The 19,807-nt window shown below is 44.6% G+C and overlaps 1 protein-coding gene across 1 annotated transcript in view; it reads right to left on the bottom strand.

Moving 5' to 3' along the window:
- The window catches only part of IRAK2 (interleukin 1 receptor associated kinase 2), a 66,229-nt gene continuing 49,477 nt past the window's right edge, over positions 3,056-19,807 (bottom strand). Inside the window, exons 10-13 of the mRNA XM_021069319.1 lie at positions 19,685-19,747; positions 9,402-9,602; positions 5,210-5,501; positions 3,056-4,223 (exon numbers count right to left, since the gene is read on the bottom strand). Of these exons, the coding sequence (XP_020924978.1) occupies positions 4,111-4,223; positions 5,210-5,501; positions 9,402-9,602; positions 19,685-19,747 (669 nt within the window). The 3' untranslated portion in view covers positions 3,056-4,110. The remainder of the gene's footprint in view (positions 4,224-5,209; positions 5,502-9,401; positions 9,603-19,684; positions 19,748-19,807) is intronic.

The raw sequence follows: 19,807 nt of genomic DNA, 5'->3' as shown, positions 1-19,807 counted from the left end.
GCTAGTCAGATTTGTTTCTGCTGAACCACAGTGGGAACTCCAAGTACTTCATTTTTTATGGCTGAAAAATATTCCATTGTATGGATGTAGCTCATTCTGTTCATCTATTGAAGGACATTTGGGTTTTATCTACCCATGGCTATTAGGAATATTGCTGCTATGAACACTGGTGTGCACGTTTTTATATGAACATGTTTTCATTTCTCTTAGATTGATATCTGAGTGGAATTGCTAGGTCATATGGAAACTATGTTTAACCTTTTGAGGAACTTCCAACTGCTTTCCAGAGTGGCTGGCCATTTTACAATCCCACCAGCAATGTGTGAGGGCCCTAATTTCTCCATATCTTCCTGACACTTGTCTGCCTTTTTCACCCAGCCATCCAAGCAAGTGTGAGTGCTTATTTCATTGTGGTTTTGATTTTCATTTCCCTAATTGAACTCAGATAGTCAGCAGTGAGTAATGGCTCGAAGCGAGATTTTCATTTCCTGCTTAAGAACTGAACCTGGGTGGCATGGGTGAAAACCAGGAATCCCAGCCACTAGGCAACCAGGAGCTAGAGGCTAGAAATAGAGCTACCTTTTTTTTTCTTTTTTTTTTTTTTTTTGGCCTTTGTCTTTTTAGGGCCGCACCTGTGGCATACGGTGGTTCCCAGACTAGGGGTTGAATCAGAGCTGTAGCCGCCTGCCTATGCCAGAGCCACAGCAACGACAGATCTGAGCCACGTCTGTAACCTACACAACAGCTCATGGCAACGCTGGATCCTCAACCCACTGAACAGGGCTAGGGATGAACCGGCAACCTCATGGTTCCTAGTTGGATTTGCTTCCACTGTACCACAATGGGAACTCCAGTAGAGCTATCTTGATTCTTGTCCCTTTCAAGCAAGAATGTTTCAAAGAGGCAAACAGAGCACTTCTGGGACAATACACAGGGAAGCAGTTTGGAAATAAAGCAGCACACTCAGAGAGGATTGTGGATGTCCCTGCAAGTGGGGAGCTGCCAAAGGGGTGATTTTTTTCCACTTTTTAGGGCCACACCCCCAGATATGGAGGTTTGCAGACTAGGGGTTGAATCAAAGCTTCAGCTGCCATCCTACACAACAGCCACAGCAACACCAGATCTGAGCGGCGTCTGTGACCTACACCACAGCTCACGGCAATGCTGGATCCTTAACCCACTGAGCAAGCCCAGGTGAGTGAGGCCAAGGATTGAACCTGTGTCTTCATGGATACTAGTCATTTTCATTACTGCTGAGCCACAATGGGAACTCCCCAGAGGGGTGATTTAAATCACTTGTGTAGGGGCAGACTTTCTGGGTCTTTGGCCAATTATCTTGTTTTATTTCCCACACCTGATGAACCCACGCCCCTCCCCAATGTACATGTGCTTCTTTTAGCCAAGATGGATTCCAGCGTGGGGGTTCAATGGACTACTGACACCTCCTATTACAGGGTGGAGCCGCTCCTTTTTGACCCTGAGGAGTCTTTCTGTGAATGTGTAGTCAAGATCTTAGCCCCCAACTTCGTCCCTCTGCCCCTGCCACTATGTTATTTAAAAGTGTCCACAGGAGTTCCTGCTGTGGTGTGTGAGGTTAAGAATCCAACTGCAGTGGCTCAGGTCTCTGCAGAGGTGAGGGTTGAATTCCCAGCCCAGCACAGTGGGTTAAAGGATCGGTGTTGCTGCGGCTGTAGCATAGTTTGCAGATATGGCCTGGATTCAAGCCCTGGCCTGGGAACTTCCATATGCTGTGGGTGCAGCCATTAAAAAAAGAAGTGTCCACAGGAGACAAAGTCCAGTTACTTACTTTTTTCCTGTTGTTATTTCTATCTCGAAGTATAAACAGAAGGCTGGTTGTAAATGTCTGGCCCGGAGCCCACCTATCTTCTGCTTCATATTGACTAACGAAGTTGAGCAAAAAAGGCTTTCTGAAAAATGTCTTTGTCATCTCTGGAAGAATACCCCAAACTAGTAACAGTGGTTGCCTCTGGGGAGAAGAAATGATGGGCTATGATCCCAGTGGGGAATCCCCCATGTAATCTTTTGTGCCCTTTGGGTTTTTTGTCACGTGCATCTATTAATATTTTTAAAGTCAGGCCTTCCCTCTGGGGATTCATGGAAAGACATCATGGCGTTCATATGTAGAACCGTTTGTAGGGTTTTTTTTTTTTTGTCTTTTGTCTTTATAGGGCCACACCCACAGCATATGGAGGTTCCCAGGCTAGGCTAGGGGTCTAATCGGAGCTATTGCTGCCGGCCTACACCAGAGCCACAGCAACACCAGATCCAAGCCAAGTCTGCAACCTACACCACAGCTCACCACAATGCCAGATCCTTAACCCACTGAGTGAGGCCAGGGATCAAACTCGCAACCTCATGGTTCCTAGTTGGATTTGTTTCCGCTGCACCACGACGAGAATTCCTGTGGAATTGTTTAAGTGTGAATTTTCAGCTTGCTGAGGGAAGAAGGTTGGAAGCTTTCAGATTCTGAGTGGTTCACTGACTTCTTCAGAAACATATGAAGCCCTGGTCTGCAAACCTGCTAATGCAAATATGTCTGAGTAACATTACCCTTTTGGCATCAGCCTTCTGTTGCTCAAAATGCCCCAGAAACATACTGATCATAATTTTAAGGTGCTTACCACACACCAGGTCCTGTTTGGGGCATGTAATGCAGACTCTAGTTGAATCCTCATGACCATCACAGCTTAAGAAAGGAGTGTCAGTACAGATCACTGTTAACCAGGGCTGGAGCCTACCTGGCTTTATTGCACACTGATACAAACCTGACTTTGCTGGGGGGCTACTGAATACTTTCACCAGGCAGAATCTACCCCTTGCCCTGACAACAAACCTACAAAACAGGTACTTTTTATTCTCCCCATTATATGGATGAAGAAACAGAGGCTCAAAGTAACTCCCTAACTTTGCCATGACCACGCAACTATTAACAGCCAATATTTCGCAGTCAGCACCCAATCTCTAGCCACCCCACAATATACCCCTCATGGATGCAGAGCGCCTTCTCCAAACAAATTCATTTGGTTACAGGATATCTATTGACTTTACCAATGTATTTTTATTTTATTTAAAAAGGGAGGAATCACTATATTAGGTTTATTTAAAATAGGACACAATGAATTTAAAATAGCATTTCACAAAAAGCTTTGCAACATGACTTTTTAGAAATATATCCACTGCATAAATGTTATGGCGCAAATAAATGTTCAATGTCTTTTTTTTTTTTTTTTTTTAGAACAGGACAAGTGCATGTTCAAAATGCTTCTGTAGCCATGTCTCACCCATCCCTCTGCAACAGCCCAGGGAAGGAGAATGAGTGCATGATACTTACAAGGAAACAGAGGTTCTGGAAAGTAAATGATTGGCTTAGTTAGCAGCAGAATCAAACATGAAACTAGGTCTCCTGGTTCTTCATCCAGCCATAAATAATACATATTCTCTAAAAGCTTTATTAAAAATATTAGCATTAGTGGGATGGGAGGACAAAGGTGCAGAGTGCATTAAATAAATATCTGTGGGTTGCAAGATTTCCAAAAGAGAAAGCAGAAAACTTCTAGAACCCTCTGCCAGGTGTCTGGCATTTGTAAAATTTAAGACCCTGAGGAGGGAGTGAAGAATTGCACTGGGATGTGAGTTGAAAGTCTTCTGGGTCATGGAAGTTTGCAGGCCATTGGCGGCAAGTATTACCCAGAGATCTTAACTTTGGAAAGTGCCCGTGGTGCTCAGAATGCTGTGTCAGCAGTCAAGGGTAATGGCATCTCCTGGGTGGTTATTGTCACACACTCCCTAGAACCCCAAAATTGCCCATATCCTGAGCCCATGTACCACGGTTTCCCCTTTAGTCTCCTGATAACTCTGAGCTCTGACTGACAAATCTCAGAAAGGAAGAGGACTTGGATTTTTGTGTCCCTGAAAGCAGAGGTCTTGTCTCCCCCCAACCCACTCTGTCAAAATAGAAGTGTCTCTCCCCTCCAGGGAAGCTGATGGTTGGTGTTTCCTGGGAGATCTTGATTCTGCCTCAGATCTTTTTCTTGATTAGACATGCATCTTTCCAATGGAAGAACATGGTTCTCAGCTGTGTTCAAATCATCAGGGGCCAAAGAGCTCAATGCTATCCAGTTTCTCCTCTTTGTAAAGTAGAATATTCTCCATCAGTTTCCTTTTGGCCTCATTGATCTCAATTTTCCACGAAGTCTCTGTAGCTGATGTTCAATGAAAAGTTTTTAAAAAAAGGAGAGCAATTTAAACAAAAGATATTTGGAAACAGTTACCATTATCACTATAATTCTTAGAAAGTCAGACTTGGTCGGAATTTCTCACTTAAATCAGGCTTTGGAATCAGGCCCAGAGCTGAATGAGAACTGTCGCAACTTTTGTTTTCACAGGGAAGCCCTGCCCCCTGCCCCCACCTCTCAGAAAGGGGAGGCTTCCATGCTTCTCCCCTGGGGAGGGGCAGTTGGAATGAAGCTTACACCCTCTCTCTTCATCCTCTCACCTCCATGTGGGAGGAGGAACAATAGGAGAGGTCAGAGCCTGAGACAATCATAAAGCCACGTTTACTAGAGATGAGAGTGCTGAATTGTAAAGGCCTTCCAAATTTTTATTTCAGAAGGAAATCTGGTGTATTTGGACCCCAGAGGGATAAATAGAAGGCATTTTTGGAAGCAGCTGGCAAGGTGTAAAATGAGGATGGAGAGGCCGGTGACGACCGACCACAGGGGCCCTTGCTGGTCCCAAGGGAGAGTTCTGACTTGGTCCTTAAGTGCCATGGGGAGGAAGGTCTTTTAAAAGTTCTTTTAAAAGCCACTCTGTCTGGCCCCTGGAGAAGGAACTGGTGAGGGGCCAGGGTGGATCAGAAAGGACACAGGAAGGCTATGTGGCCATCCAGCAAGAGGAAAGTAGCTTAGAGGAGGCGAGGGTGGGGGTAGTGGTAGTGGTACAGGGACAGGCAATGCAGGGAAGCCAAGAGGGCTGAGGTGTGTTTAGGTCAATGGATCTGAGTGAGGGACCAGACATTGGGGGTCAGAAGAGAGGGGCGATGGTTCCCCAGGTTTCTCTTTGTGCAGCCAGCGGGTAGGTGAATGGCTGAATAACCAAATGAACGCATGAATGAGGGAGAGAAGGAATAAATGATGGGCTGAGTTACAGACATAAATGAGCATGTACAACACTCAGACCCCATGCTTACCATCCTGGGGAGGCTCTGGACAGGCGCAAGCTTCAGAGAAGGAGTCAGCTTCCACTTCCCCGCTGGCTGGCAGCCTGCCTTCTCCATCCACTGTGGGGGGAGGCAAGGCGGCAGCCCCAGCCCAGGGGGCCTCCCTCATGGAGCTGGAGGATTCCAAGCTGGAATTGTCCACATCATCCGTTTCTTCTGGGGTGTTGGAGGAAAAACCTGTGCCCTCAGAAAGCCCACTCCAAGAGACCGACATGTCCTGAATCCTCAGCAGCTCTTCTACAGCCGCCACAGAGCCACACACCTTGGGGAGGAGACAAAGGCACTCACTGAGAGCTCTTCCTGAAATTAAAAATCTAGCAGGTCTCCCAGGTCTCAGGAGAGAGAGAGAGACACTGAAGAATTAAATGCTCATTGCGTTGCCTGGAAGAACGTCATCCTTCCTTTGAAAAGAGCCAGTCTTGCCTCCATCCACCATCCATTCCAGCATGTGACCCAGATGGACCAATGACAAAATCCCATAACACTGATCTTAATGATTGATCCAGGTGTGAGCACATGACCCAAGCAGGCCAATCAGAAGCCTTCTGTGGGCTTCTTCCACCTAAAGCTTATTGATGAAAAAGTCCCCTTTCTTTTCTAGTGGCAGGGCCAGATTTCCCACCATACATGGAAAACTCACAGTAGGAGAAAATGGAGCCCCCACATAGAGTGAAACAGAGGATAGAGATGGAAAGAGAGACAAAGCCTCAGAGATACAGATAGCTGCACTTTGCTGGTTGAGACCCTGGGTCTAGCTGCCCCACAATGCCTGTCCTGCCTACAGTTTGTTTAAATGAGACAATAAATCATTCCCTCATTCACATTCTCCCTGCTTCCTTCTTTTTGTGTACATGTGTGTCTGTATCTAAGAATTTGAGTTGAATTTCTATCACTTTTTTTTTTCCTTTCTTTTTGTTTTTTCTAGGGCCACACCTGCAGCATATGGAGGTTCCCAGGGTAGGGGTCCACTAGGAGCTACAGCTGCTGGCCTACGCCACAGCCACGGCAACTGGGGATCCGAGCCTCGTCTGCAACCTATACCACAGCTCATGGCAATGCCAGATCCTTAGCCCACTGAGTGAGCCCAGGGATTGAACCGGCAACCTCATGGTTCCTAGTCGGATTCGTTAACCACTGCGCCACGACGGGAACTCCGGAAGTTTTGGAAGATTAAAGGCAGATGGGGAAGAAGCATTGTTTTCTTTACACACACACACACACACACACACACGGCACATAAACAATCCCTGAGTAATAATAGCAAATCTCATTTGCTCAGTGCCTTGCTATGTCCAAAGCACATTTGATACATGATGTACAATGAGTTTTTATAAATAAAAGAAAATTAAAAGATGAGAGAGGTTAAGTTCCCTGCCTAAGGTCACCCAGTAAGCAAGTGGCAGAACCAAGCATGAAACCCAGGTTGGCTTGTCTTCAAGTCCAAGACCCTGTTGATCTCTCACTTCCTATCTTGGTTCTGAAACATTGGGGGCAAGGACCATTTCTCATTCTTCTTTGGACACCTCAAGTGCCCTATCTCCTTTATTCTACACAGCAAATGCTTCCTCATCCTTCAAGGCCCAGTTCAAATGTCACCTCTTGAAAAAAATCTTCACAGTATATCCCCAATAAATATTTGCCAAGGAGTTCCTGCTGTTGCACAGTGAGTTGAGGATCCAGCATTGTCTCTGTGGCAGCACAGGTATGACCCCTGGCCTGACACAGGGCATTAAGAATCTGGTGCTGCCACAGCTGCGATGTAGGTGGCAGCTGCAGTTGGGATTTGATCCCTGGCCCAGGAACTTCCATATGCCACAGGTGTGGCCCTAAAAAAAAAACCTGCCAAGCTGAAAAAAAACAAATTCACTTGGGAGTTCCCTTTGTGGCTCAGCAATAACAAACCTGACTAGTATCCATGAGAATGTGGGTTCAATCCCTGACCTCACTCAGTGGGTTAAAGATCTGGTGTTGGCATGAGCCGTGGTATAGGTTGCAGACGTGGCTTGGATCCCAAATTGCTGTGGCTGTGGTGTAGGCCGGCAGCTATAGCTCTGATTTGACCTCTAGCCTGGGAACTTACATGTGCTGCAGATTTGGCCCTAAAAAAAAAAACTTCACTAGGAACTAGGTGTTGCCATATAACTAAGTTCTGGCCTACAGGGTGTGGGAAAAAAGTAACGTGTGCATTTCCAGGTCACACCCTTAAAAGGCAGAGGGTATGTTCTCCTCTTCTTTTTAACCTTCTTTTGGTGGCTGGAGTGCAGGTGTGATAGCCTGAGCCAGAGCAGCCACTGCTACTTCTGAAATGGAAGCCACAGGGTAAAGATAGCAGAGCAACAATACAGGAGCCTGAATCCCCAATACTGTGGCACTGCCACATCAGCTCTGGACTGTCTACATTAAAACCGTTAAGCTAAAGAGAATAAACTTCTATGTCATTTTTCTTGGAGTCTCCTCATTATAGCAGCTTCTTTGAATGTGCTCTAACTGAACAAAAGAATGAAATGAATGAAGGCATGAGTCTGAATGAAAGAATAAGGCGGTTGATGGAGAGAGTTCTTTTTAAAACATAAGTCTGATTATGTCCTGCCCCTGCTTAATACCCTCAGTGACTTCCTCAAAATTCTGACTGTGCCTGCAAAGCCCTCTATTGTCAGGTCCCTTCTCTGTAGCAGCCTCATCACAAGCCACTTTGCCCCATGTGCTCTGTGTTCTAGCCACTGTGACCTCTTCCAGGCCCTTGACCTTGCCAGGCTCTCTCTCAACTCAGGCTATTTGCATGAATTGTTCCTTCTGCCTGAATTGCTCATCTGCTTACACATCACTTCCTTGGGAAAGTCCCAGGTGGGGCCCCCTACACTACTCCAGTGCTCACCAGACTATGACTGCACAGTGTCTGAACTCCAGGAGAGTGGAACTGGGCCTGCCTTGTTCCCCGACATAACCCTGGGGGCTAGCACACAACTGCTGAATGAGTGACTGAATGCTGTGGCACTCAGGCAGCTGGAGCACAGCCCAGGCTGACAGCAGTGTCTTGGTCTCTAGCTCATGCCACGTACTGATGCCAGAAGGCACTGACAGAAACTCCCTCTGGACTTATCTTCTCCTCTCTTGGCCTCGACATCCCCATCCATAAAATGGGAGGCTTGGGCTAAGGCAGTGGTATTTGAAGATTATTTTTCAGCTAGCAAAACTTTTCCCCAAATAAAATACTGAGAACCCAGTACATTATGAGAATCGACTGTGGATGTCGGGCTAGAGTCTTGGGTGGGTCCTGCAGCCCCCACAGCAGTCTTCCTGCCAAGAGGTATTCTCAAGGAGTCCCTCTCTGCCAGACACCACTTGAAAAGCACTCAGTGGGGTGATCTCTGAGAGCCCTTTCAGGCAGTTATTTTGTCCTTGAAAAGTCCTAGCAAATTTGGTCCCTAAATTGACACCTGTTACCATGGAAACCGCCTCCACATAAATATTCTATCTGCTGTGGTGGTTGATTTCTGGGGTATTTGCTAAAGAATGAGCCCTTTCTCTGGGACCTGGCCTTCCTACCTTCCGGGCTTGCCCCCTGGCCACCAGGTTTATATAACTGAGCCCACCTCCCACCACCTTATCTAATTGGCCAAAGGCGGGGACACCTTATCCTAGCTAGATCAAACAAGCTCAGTCACTGAGAAGCTGGAATTGCACCTGGAGATTCGGTCTCTCAGTGAAGACAGAACCATGACAGTTAAGTGAATGTGGTTTATCCCCTGACCTAAAGGATGGCTGGAAGGAGAAGGGCCTAGAGAGAAGGGAGAATAAAGCACTTACAGAGAAAGCAAATGGACTTTGGAAGGTGATGGGCCAGGGGGCCAGAAACTGAACCTGCACCACAGCAATGACTGGAACCACAACAGGGACCATGCAGGATCCTAACCACTAGGGAATGCTGAGGGTGTGGTCCTGAGGGCGAGTAGGACCACACCTCCAGTCTGGCTGCCCTGAGCAACCAAATATTGCAAATATTGCTATTTGCAACCAAATATGGCCCCAGTGTATGAAATCACTTCTCCATAAAGGGACTGTGACCAAGTCCCTGGTAAAGCAGGCCCATTGGGCCCACAAGGTGAGGCCCATCTGACCCAGGATGGGCCTCTCTGGGGGAAAAGCTGAGCATCAGGCTCACCTCGGCCAGGCTGGCGTTGCGCCTCCGCAGGCAGACGCAGGCGGCAGTGGCCAAGGCCTCAGCGCAGGCCTCGGGCAGCCTCCCTACTCTCTTCTCCAGGTATCTCTGGCAGATCTCCTTGGCCATCACCTTCTCCACGTCCGTCCTCCTGGAGCAGAGCGACACGGTGCTGCTGGGAATTTCATTGAGGAGTAAATCCTTCTGTGGGGAGAAGAGGGGAAACACCCGAGTGTGAGCAGCAGGGGTGTGGGGTCCAACCACACGCACCTCGCCCACCTCCAGGACTGCCCCAGAGCTCCAAACACACAGAAAACCAATGGGATTAAAAAAATAATTGCCAGGGTCCCAGAGACAAGTAAGACAGCCAAGAACTGGAGAACTGCTAAATTCCCCACATGTACAGAGCCCTCCATAGCACACATACCACCGGGCAGGCCTAACCTTTCTAGGCCGCGGTTGCTTCGCCAGGAAAATGGGGAGAATAGACTAATACAAAGATTAAATGACCCTGTGCATCGAAAGCATGAAGTGTGATACTTTTTTTTTTCTGCTTTTTAGGGCCGCAACATACGTATGTTTCCAGGCTAGGGGTTGAATCAGCTACAGTTGCTGGCCTACACCACAGCCACAGCTGCATCTGTGACCTACACCACAGCTCACGGCAACGCCAGATCCTTAACCCACTGAGAGAGGCCAGGGATCAAACCCACAACCTCATGATTCCTAGTCGGATTCGTTTCCTCCTCACCACAACGGGAACTCTGAAGTGCAATACTTGACAGAGAATTAACATCAATAGTCTATTAGTAATAATAATTTATCTTACTAACATTTACAGGAACAATTTATCTTTTTTTTCTTTGTCTTCTGTCTTTTTAGGGCCACACCTGCGGCATGTAAAGGTTTCCAGGCTAGGGGTCTAATCGGAGCTACAGCTGCCGGCCTACACCAGAGCCATAGCAATGCAGGAACCAAGCCATGTCTGCAACCTACACCACAGCTCAGGGCAACACTGGATCCTTAACCCACCGAGCAAGGCCAGGGATCGAACCCTTGTCCTCATGGATACTGGTCAGGTTCGTTACCTCTGAGTCACAACGGGAACTCCCAACAGAAAAATTTCTTTTTTTTTTTTTTTTTTGTCTTTTTGTCTCTTTAGGGCTGTACCCATAGTATATGGAGGTTCCCAAGCTAGGGGTCTAATTAGAGCTGTAGCCACCAGCCTACGCCACAGCCACAGCAATACACTCTCTGAGCCTCGCCTGCAACCTACTTCACAGCTCAAGGCAACGCCAGATCCTTAACCCACTGAGCGAGGCCAGGGATCGAACCTGTGTCCTCATGAAGGCTAGTCAGGTTCATTAACCTCTGAGCCATGAAGGGAACTCCAGGAACAATTTCTTTTCTTTTTTTTTTTTTTTAAAGGAACAATTTCTTATGATATAAATTAAACATTTTAGGATGTGGGATTCTGGCCCATGTATATTTACTAGGATATTGTATATCCTATTATATAATAATATATAATCATGTATATTTAATTATTCATGATTACACATGATTATATATACATGTTACATAGTAATACATATTATATATAATCATGCATAATCGTAAATTTTTACATGTTTTTATATTTTATACATTTTGTATTAACATGCTATAACATCTTATTCCACTTAGAAAGCAGAAATCTAAACCATGCATAAAACAAGGGAGTTCCCATTGTGGCGCAGAGGAAACAAATCCGACTAGGAACCATGAGGTTGCGGATTCAATCCCCAGCCTCGCTCAGTGGGTCGAGGATCCAGCGTTGCCATAAGCTGTGGTGTAGGTCTCAGATGCAGCTTAGGTCTGGTGTTGCCGTAGCTCTGGTGTAAGCTGACAGCACAGCTCCGATTACATCCCTAGCCTGGGAACCTCCATATGCCATGGGTGTGGCCCTAAAAAGACAAAAAAAATAAAGAATAAACTATGCATAAAACGAGATATGCTATATAAATAATAATAAATATATTTCTATATATTTGTATAATACAAGTTACATGTCACATAGCGTATTTCATATGTATGTATTCACTTATTTGCAGCTTATATATAAACCAACTTACATAAATGGGTTACAAATATATTACTTATATTAATTAAATATATTAAATATAGGAAATTAATATGTAATATAATTATAATAGTGACTGATATAATATATAGCGCATTCATCTATAATATATTACATTGACATAGGAAACATTTATATTTGTTTTTAGGGAGTTCCCATTGTAGTGCAGTGGAAACAATTCTGGCTAGGAACCTTGAGGCTTTGGGTTCGATCCCTGGCCCCGTTCAATGGGTTAAGGATCTGGCATTGCTGTGAACTGTGGTGCAGTTCGCAGATGTGGCTCAGATCCACGTTGTTGTGGCTGCGGCACAGGCCAGCAGCTGTAACCCTAGCCTGGGAACCCCATATGCCACGGGTACAGCCCTAAAAAGCAAAAACTAAATAAATATATATATAAATATATATATATATATTTGTTTTTATATTTGTCATATATTTGTATAAATAATGCATTTATATATAAATTTTCTGGAGTTCCTTTCATGGCACAGCAGAAACGAATCTGACTAGGAACCGTGAGGTTTCGTGTTCAATCCCTGGCCTTGCTCAGTGGGTTAAGGATCTGCTGTTGCTGTGAGCTCTGGTGTAGGATGCAGCTAGGATCTGGCGTTGCTGTGGTTGTAGCAGCAACAGCTCCGATTAGACCTCTAGCCTGGGAACCTCCATACGCCGTGGGTGCAGCCCTAAAAGGACAAAAGACAATAAATAAATAAATAAATTTTCCATGTATATTCTACATATATGCATATTATACATAATGTTCTACATATAAATGTTATACATATGTTATACATTCTACATATAATATTATGTACATATATAACATTCTCTACTTTAAAAATATTATATATGTACATATTTGTATACTTCATAGATATGGAGTATTTTATATAAACATATTAACTATATAAAATCTTTTATATAACTACAAAATATATAATGTATATTTTAAATGATATAAAGTATATAGAAATATTTCAATATACTTTGTTATATGCTATATGCATTATATGTAAATATTGCACAATATTTCATACTACATAAGTTGATGTTCATACATGCAAAAGTTGATGAAAATCCATTGCAATAAATATCAGATATAAATAAATATTTAAATATGAATATGTAAATAATGTAAATTGTGTGTATGTATACATACATAAAATAATAGCAAAGGACAGGGTATCAAATATTAATAGCGGTCATCTCCAAGAATTATTTCTATTTTATTTTTTATACTTTCATATACTTACCAAATATTTTACAAGTCTGCTTTACATTTATATTTGGAAAAATTACAGGGGTTTTGTGTATTTGTTTTAACATCAAGCATTCCTGATGTTAACTATGGCCTTCAGAAACCCCTGACTCGGTGACAGTCTGGCCCCTGCCAACCTACCCATCTCTGCTCCTTCTCTCCCTCTAGCTCACTGTACTCAGCCACTCTGTCTCTTCCTTCCATCTTGGAAGCCTCTGTGCTGCCTCAGGGCCTTTGCACTTACTGTTCTCTCGGTCTAGTCTGCACCTCCCTTGAGTTCTACCATGTCCTGGTCCCTCACTTCATTTGGGTCTCTGCTCTGATGTCACCTCACCAAGAAGTCTTTCCTGACCTAAAATAGCCCTCCCCCGGCCCCTTCACTCTCTCCTCTAACATTACTTCACATTTCTTCATAGCACTTACTGCTGGCCTGGAATTACACATATTTTCATTTACTTAAATAGCATCTGTTTTCTCCCACTAAAATGAAAGCCCCATGAGGGTAGGAAATTTACCTTGCTTCACCTTTGTTTCCCCAGCACCAAGAACAGAACCTGGCATAGAGTAGGTGCCTCATAAATGTCTCCACAAGTTGTACACACTTATTTTTCAGTTAAGTATCATCTTTTCCTTTTTGGGTAATTTTCTTATTTTTTAATAGAAGTGATTTGTTAAATATAAAACTAAATTTTTATTGCTTCATATAGCTTTTTATATAAATACAGTCATAATTCAAAATAAAAGATTACCAGAGATTATCATCAGACATAGTTGTAATATTAGCTTCAAAAACAAAATAAGGGAGTTTCCCTTGTGGCTCAGCAGTTAATGAACCCAACTAGCATCCATGAGGATGCGGGTTTGATCCCTGGCCTCACTCAGTGGGTCAAGGGTCTGGCGTTGCTGTGAGCTGTGGTGAAGGTCGCAGACGCGGCTCAGGTCTGGCATTGCTGTGGCTGTGGCGTAGGCTGGCAGCTACAGCTCCACCTGGATCTCTAGCCTGGGAACCTCCATATGCCAGGGGTATGGCCCTAAAAAGACAAAAAAAAAAAAAAAAGTTCCCACTCTGCTTCAGTTTCCCCATTGAGAAAAATGGGTTGTCTAAGGATCCAAAAATACTTACACACTTAACACTATTAGTAATTCAATACATGGAGATTAAAACCCTCAAGGTGGCAAGGAGTTCATTTTTTTTCCTTTTTTTTTTTTTTGGAGGAGGGGAGGTCACCCTGAAGCATAAGGAGTTCCCAACTCAGAAATCAGATCTAAGCCACAGTTGCAACCTACACTGCAGCAGCAACACTAGATTGTTTAACCCACTGTGCCCTGCTGGGGATCAAAGCTATGTCCTGGCACTGCAGAGACATTGCTAATCCTGTTGCACCACAGTGGGAACTTCAAGGTTTTTGTTTTGTTTTTTTGTGGGGTTTTTTTTGTTTGCTTGTTTGTTTTTTGTCTTTTTAAGGCCACACCCATGGTGTATGGAAGGTCCTAGGGTAGGAGTCTAATCGGAGCTACAGCTGCCAGTCTATGCCACAGCCACAGCCTACACCATAGCTGACATCAACACTGGATCCTTAACCCACTGAGCAAGGCCAGGGAGTGAACCCACATCCTCATGGATACTAGTCAGGTTCATTACCGATGAGCCACAATGGGAACTCCAAGGCGTTCTTTTTTTTTTTTCCTTTTTTTCTTTTTACTGCTGCACCTTGGCACATGGAAGTTCCCAGGCTAGGGGTTAAATTGAAGCTGCAGCTGCCAGCCTATGCCACAGCCACAGAAAAGCTGGATCTGAGCCACATCTGTGACCTACTCTGCTGCCTTTGGCAAGACCAGATCCTTAACCCATTGAATGAGGCCAGGGATTGAACCCGCATTCTCATGGACACTATGTCAGGTCTGCTGAGCCACAAAAGCTGGATCTGAGCCACATCTGTGACCTACTCTGCTGCCTTTGGCAAGACCAGATCCTTAACCCATTGAATGAGGCCAGGGATTGAACCCGCATTCTCATGGACACTATGTCAGGTCTGCTGAGCTCACAGCAACACCAGATCCTTAACACACTGAGCGAGGCCAGGGATTTGAACCCGAGTCCTCATGGGCACTAGTCGGAGATCTGCCACCATGGGATATCTCAGCCCAGGGGTTCATTTATAAATGCCCTCTGCACAACTTTCTTATGTGAACTCTGCCTTTTTAGATGTTTATCTTTTTAAAAAGCGTATTGGTGTTTAAAGTTGGCAAATCAGTAAATAACAAGAGAAGTGTATTATTTATGGATATGGAGGTTACCACCATCTGCAAACGGAATCAGAAACTGTTCAGTGGCTGCCCTGAAAGAAGGCTGTAAGGAAACACTCCCCACTTGACCACCGCCAATGAAATCATGGCTCTCACCCAGCAACATTGGTCAGAAGATGCTGTCCTTCATCAAGAATACAGGGTGGCAGGCAGAGTGACAGGGAACTGAGTAAGGGAGGGACTCAGCAAATCCACCTCAACCCAGAGGACTCTCAGCACTGAAAGGAGGAAGATCTGCCACATGCCTCGTGCTGTGACCCAACGGGAGGTACACAGGACCATCTAGAAGCAACACTGACCATGATTCTAATCAAATCTCAAGAGTGGATAATCAGGGTACAGGAAACAGGAGGAACAGAGAAACAATGCAAGGGCACCACAAGACGCAGTCAGAAGATGCGGTCCGTGAACCCGCCATACAAGTGACCTACTTAATGCAAAAATGCAATGCCAGGCAGAAAGAAAAGGGGGGGGTACGGGTGCAGTGAGACAACTCGTCTTCAGAAACATGTGGACCTTGCTTGAATTCCATTTCAAATGAACCAACCTTAAAAAGCAATTTTTGAGACAATTTGGGAACTCTAAAGATGAAATGGGTATTCAATGATAATAAGAAATTAAGAAAACTAAGTTCTGAAGGAAAAATAACAATATCTGGGGTTCATTTGAAAATACACAGACAAGGATTTCCTGCTGCTCAGCAGTGTTGTCACTGCAGCAGTTCAGGTCACTGCTGTTGATCCCTGGCCTGGGAACTTCCACAAGCCACAGGCACAGTAGGAAAAAAAGAAAATACACAAAAAAGGTTTCAGAGGTGCAAAAGAAATAAAAGCACTATGTGGAAAACTGATGAAATGGATAAATGGAGATTCTTTATATTATTCTCCTGACTTTCCTGTATGTTTGAAACTCTCCATAATAAAAAGGGCTTTTTAAGCAAGTGATCCTCCCTGAGGGCAGGCCAGGGAAAGAGATATGGAGTAGATGACCGGAAGGTTACGTTTTCTAAGCCAAGTATGCAGATTACTTGAATTTTTTTAAAAATGTGGGGGCTGTTCCCACTGTGGCACAGTGGTTAAGAATCCAACTGCAGCAGGTTGCAGACCTGACTAGTATCCATGAGAATGCAGGTTTGATCCTTGGCCTCAATCAGTGGGTCAAGGATCCAGTGTTGACATGAGCTGTGGTGTAGGCTGGTAGCTACAGTTTCGATTCAGCCCCTAGCCTGGGAACTTCATATGCCGCAGGTGTGGCCCTAAAAAGAAAAAAAAAAAAAAATGAATCTAACTACAGCGGCTTGGGACTCTGTGAGGCATGGGTTTGATCATCAGCCCACTGCAGTGAAAATGATCCATTGACACAACTGCAGCTGGGATTTAATCCCTGGCCTGAGAACTTCTATAGTTCATGGGTGTGACCATAAAATTTAAAAATAACAAATAAATAAATAAATAATTTAAATATATAAATTAATTTTAAAATTTTTTGGTCACACCTGTGGCACGTTGAACTTTCAAGGCCAGGGATCAAACCTGTTCCACAGCAGTGACAACCCCAGATCCTTAACCCACTAGGCCACCAGGGAACTCCCTAAAATTTTTATTTTTATTTATTTTTGTCTTTTTAGGGCTGCACCCGCAGCATATGAATGTTCCCAGGCTAGGGGTCTAATCAGAGCTGTAGCTACTGGCCTACACCACAGCCACAGCAACGCATGATCCGAGCCGCATCTGCAACCTATACCACAGCTCATGGCAACGCTTGATCCTCAACCCACTGAGCGAGGCCAGGGATCGAACCTGCAACCTTGTGGTTCCTAGTCGGATTTGTTTCCGCTGAGCCACAACAGGAACTCCTAAAATTTTTAAATTAAACAGAAATTATTATAAAATCAATAATGTTATTAAAAACATTTTTTGTTAAAAACTAAAATAGAAGCAAGTTGACGTTTTAGGGCAAAAGTTAACCTTTTCCTTCATTTCAACTCTCCAAAGGTAATCCCTGCTGATAGTTTGGGTTACATTCTTTTAGACTTTGTGCTAAAAAAAATCCACAGTTGTAATTACTTTAGTTATATACAATAATGGCAAGCAATCCCCAAGAGCTATTAAAATAAGAGCAATAATAATAATAATAGCTATGGGGAATTTCCATGTGGCACAGCAGAAATGAATCTGACTAGGAACCACAAGGTTGTGGGTTCGATCCCTGGCCTCACTCAGTGGCTTAAGGATCTGGAGTTGCCTTGAGCTGTGGTGTGGGTCGCAGACGCAGATCAGATCCCACGTTGCTGTGGCTGTAGCGTAGGTTGGCAGCTGTAGCTCCAACTGGATCCCTAGCCTGGGAACCTCCATATGCCATGGGTGCAGCCCTAAAAAAAAGCAAAAAATAAATAATAAAAGCTACCACACAGAGTGCTAACCATGTTCTAGTGACTGTTTTGGCACTTCTCATATTTTTAATCTTCACTGAACCCTATGAGGTTAATCCGGTTATTAGCCCCAAATATATAAGAAAACATGCAATTTTTAAAATTCATTCATCTATTTATTACCAAAGATGGGATCACACTATACACTGTTCTTTTTTTCTTTTTCAGCAGCATATGGAAGTTCCCAGGCCAGGGGTCAAATCCAAGCCACATCTGCAACCTACACCACAGCTGTGGCAACACTGGATCCTTAACCCACCGTGCCAAGCTGGGGATCAAACCAGCAAGGCTACAAAGACAAGTCGGATCATTAACCCACTGTGCCACAGAGGGAACTCCCTGTTTTGTTTTGTTTTGTTTTGTTTTTTAAAAATAAGAATGTTTAAGTCAGCTTTATTTAGAATTGCCAGGACATGGAAGCAAGCCACTTATCTGGCAAGTGGTGAAGAGATAAACAAATGGTCAGACATCCATACAATGGAACACTCGCCAGCAGTAAAAGGAAGGGCCACTGATACACACAACATGGATGAACATCAAAGGCATCATGCCTTCAAGTGGAAGGAGCCCGAAAGCAACAGGCATGGGCTCTGTGATTCCACTTACACAACCCTCCAGAAGGGACAGAACTACACGGACAGAAACTAGATCAGGAGCTGCCAGGGGCTGGATGTGGGGAGAGAGCACTGAGTATAGAGGGGTATGAGGGAATTTTCTAGAATGACAGAAATATTCCATATCTTGACTCTGGTGATGGTTATGCCACTGTCTAGATTTGTCAAAACCATACCATCGTGTACATCTCGAAAGTGTGACTTACACCGTGACAGAAATGGACACGGGTCCACGCTGAGGCCTCCACACAAAGGTCGCAGCATTATTTGTAATGGTCAAACACCCCAAATGTCACCCACAGGTGAATGGACAAATTGGGGTATATCCATGAACCAGAACATCACTCAGGGCCCTGAGAAATGAACTCCTGACACACAGAGAGCACGGGTGCACCTCGAAAATGGCAACTTCTGTCCAGCTGTACAGTGATAGAAAGCAGACAGATGGCTACAGGGGACAGCTGGGGTGGGGAGGGCTGTGAGGGGAGGTGACAAAGGAAAAGAGGTAACTTCTTGGGTAGTAGTCATGGCCATTATCTTGTTGGGGTTCTGGGGGATTTTTTTGTTATTTCTTTCTGGCTGCAGTGCCATGGCTTGATGTGGGAGCTCAGTTCCCAGACCAGGGATTGAACCAGGGCTGCAGTGGTGAAAGCACCAAATTCTAATCCCTAGACCACCAGGGAGCTCCCATCACCATCTTGTTTTGGTGATGACATCACAAATATACATGTATGTCAAAATTTATCATATTATATACTTTATCCTCATTGTAAGTATTTACAAACATATTTATAAAGGTTTTTAAATTTTTTTATTTGTTTATTTATTTATTGTCTTTTTAGGGCAGCACCCATGGCACATGGAGTTTCCCAGGCTAGGGGTGGAATTAGAGCTGCAGCGGCTGGCCTACACCACAGCCACAGCCATGCCAGATCTGAGCCATATCTGTGACCTACACCATAACTCACGGCAGTGCTGGATCCTTAACCCACTGAGGAAAGCCAGGGATCAAACCTGGATCCCCATGGACATCAGTAGGGTTCACTACTGCTGAGCGATGACAGGAACTCCCATAAAGGTTTTTTTTTTATAAATAACTTCATGGTATTCCATGGTCTATATGATTATATAGTCTTTTTGGGGGTGGGGGGGACCCACTGCACATGGAAGTTCCCCGGCCAAGGACTATTACTACCTGCACCACAGCTGCAGCAACACCTTAACCTGCTGTGCCACATGGGAACTTCCAGAAGTTATTGTTTTTATTAAAGGGCTGAAATTAACTTTTACCAGTGTAAAGACAAACCCTATTTGATTGCCTGACATATAGAGAGAAAAAACAGATTTTCCCCAAACATTCTAAACTCCATTATCAAGAAAAAGTATTTACTGGTTGGCTCGCAAAGTGGGGAGGTTATCGCGACTTTGCACAGGGGCAAATCAAACCCTGGACCAGGCCTCATTGGCATCTGTAAAATGGGTACAGTAGAGGTCCCTGCCTGCCCACCCCTCCACCCTTCACAGCTTCGAACCACAAGCACTGGGTTGTCTTACCAAGTAAACCGGGCTTCGGGCGGTATCCACAGCAGGGATGCCAGTGAGCACCTCAGCTAACACCTGCAGAGAACACAGAGTCAGCATGGGGCAGACACCCATGCACAAGTTTAGATAGGAGAT

Source organism: Sus scrofa, chromosome 13, assembly GCF_000003025.6.
Source record: "Sus scrofa isolate TJ Tabasco breed Duroc chromosome 13, Sscrofa11.1, whole genome shotgun sequence".
NCBI classification, from domain to species: domain Eukaryota; kingdom Metazoa; phylum Chordata; class Mammalia; order Artiodactyla; family Suidae; genus Sus; species Sus scrofa.
The sequence above is the reverse complement of the archived record's forward strand: the minus strand, read 5'-3'. Positions and strand labels throughout refer to the sequence as shown.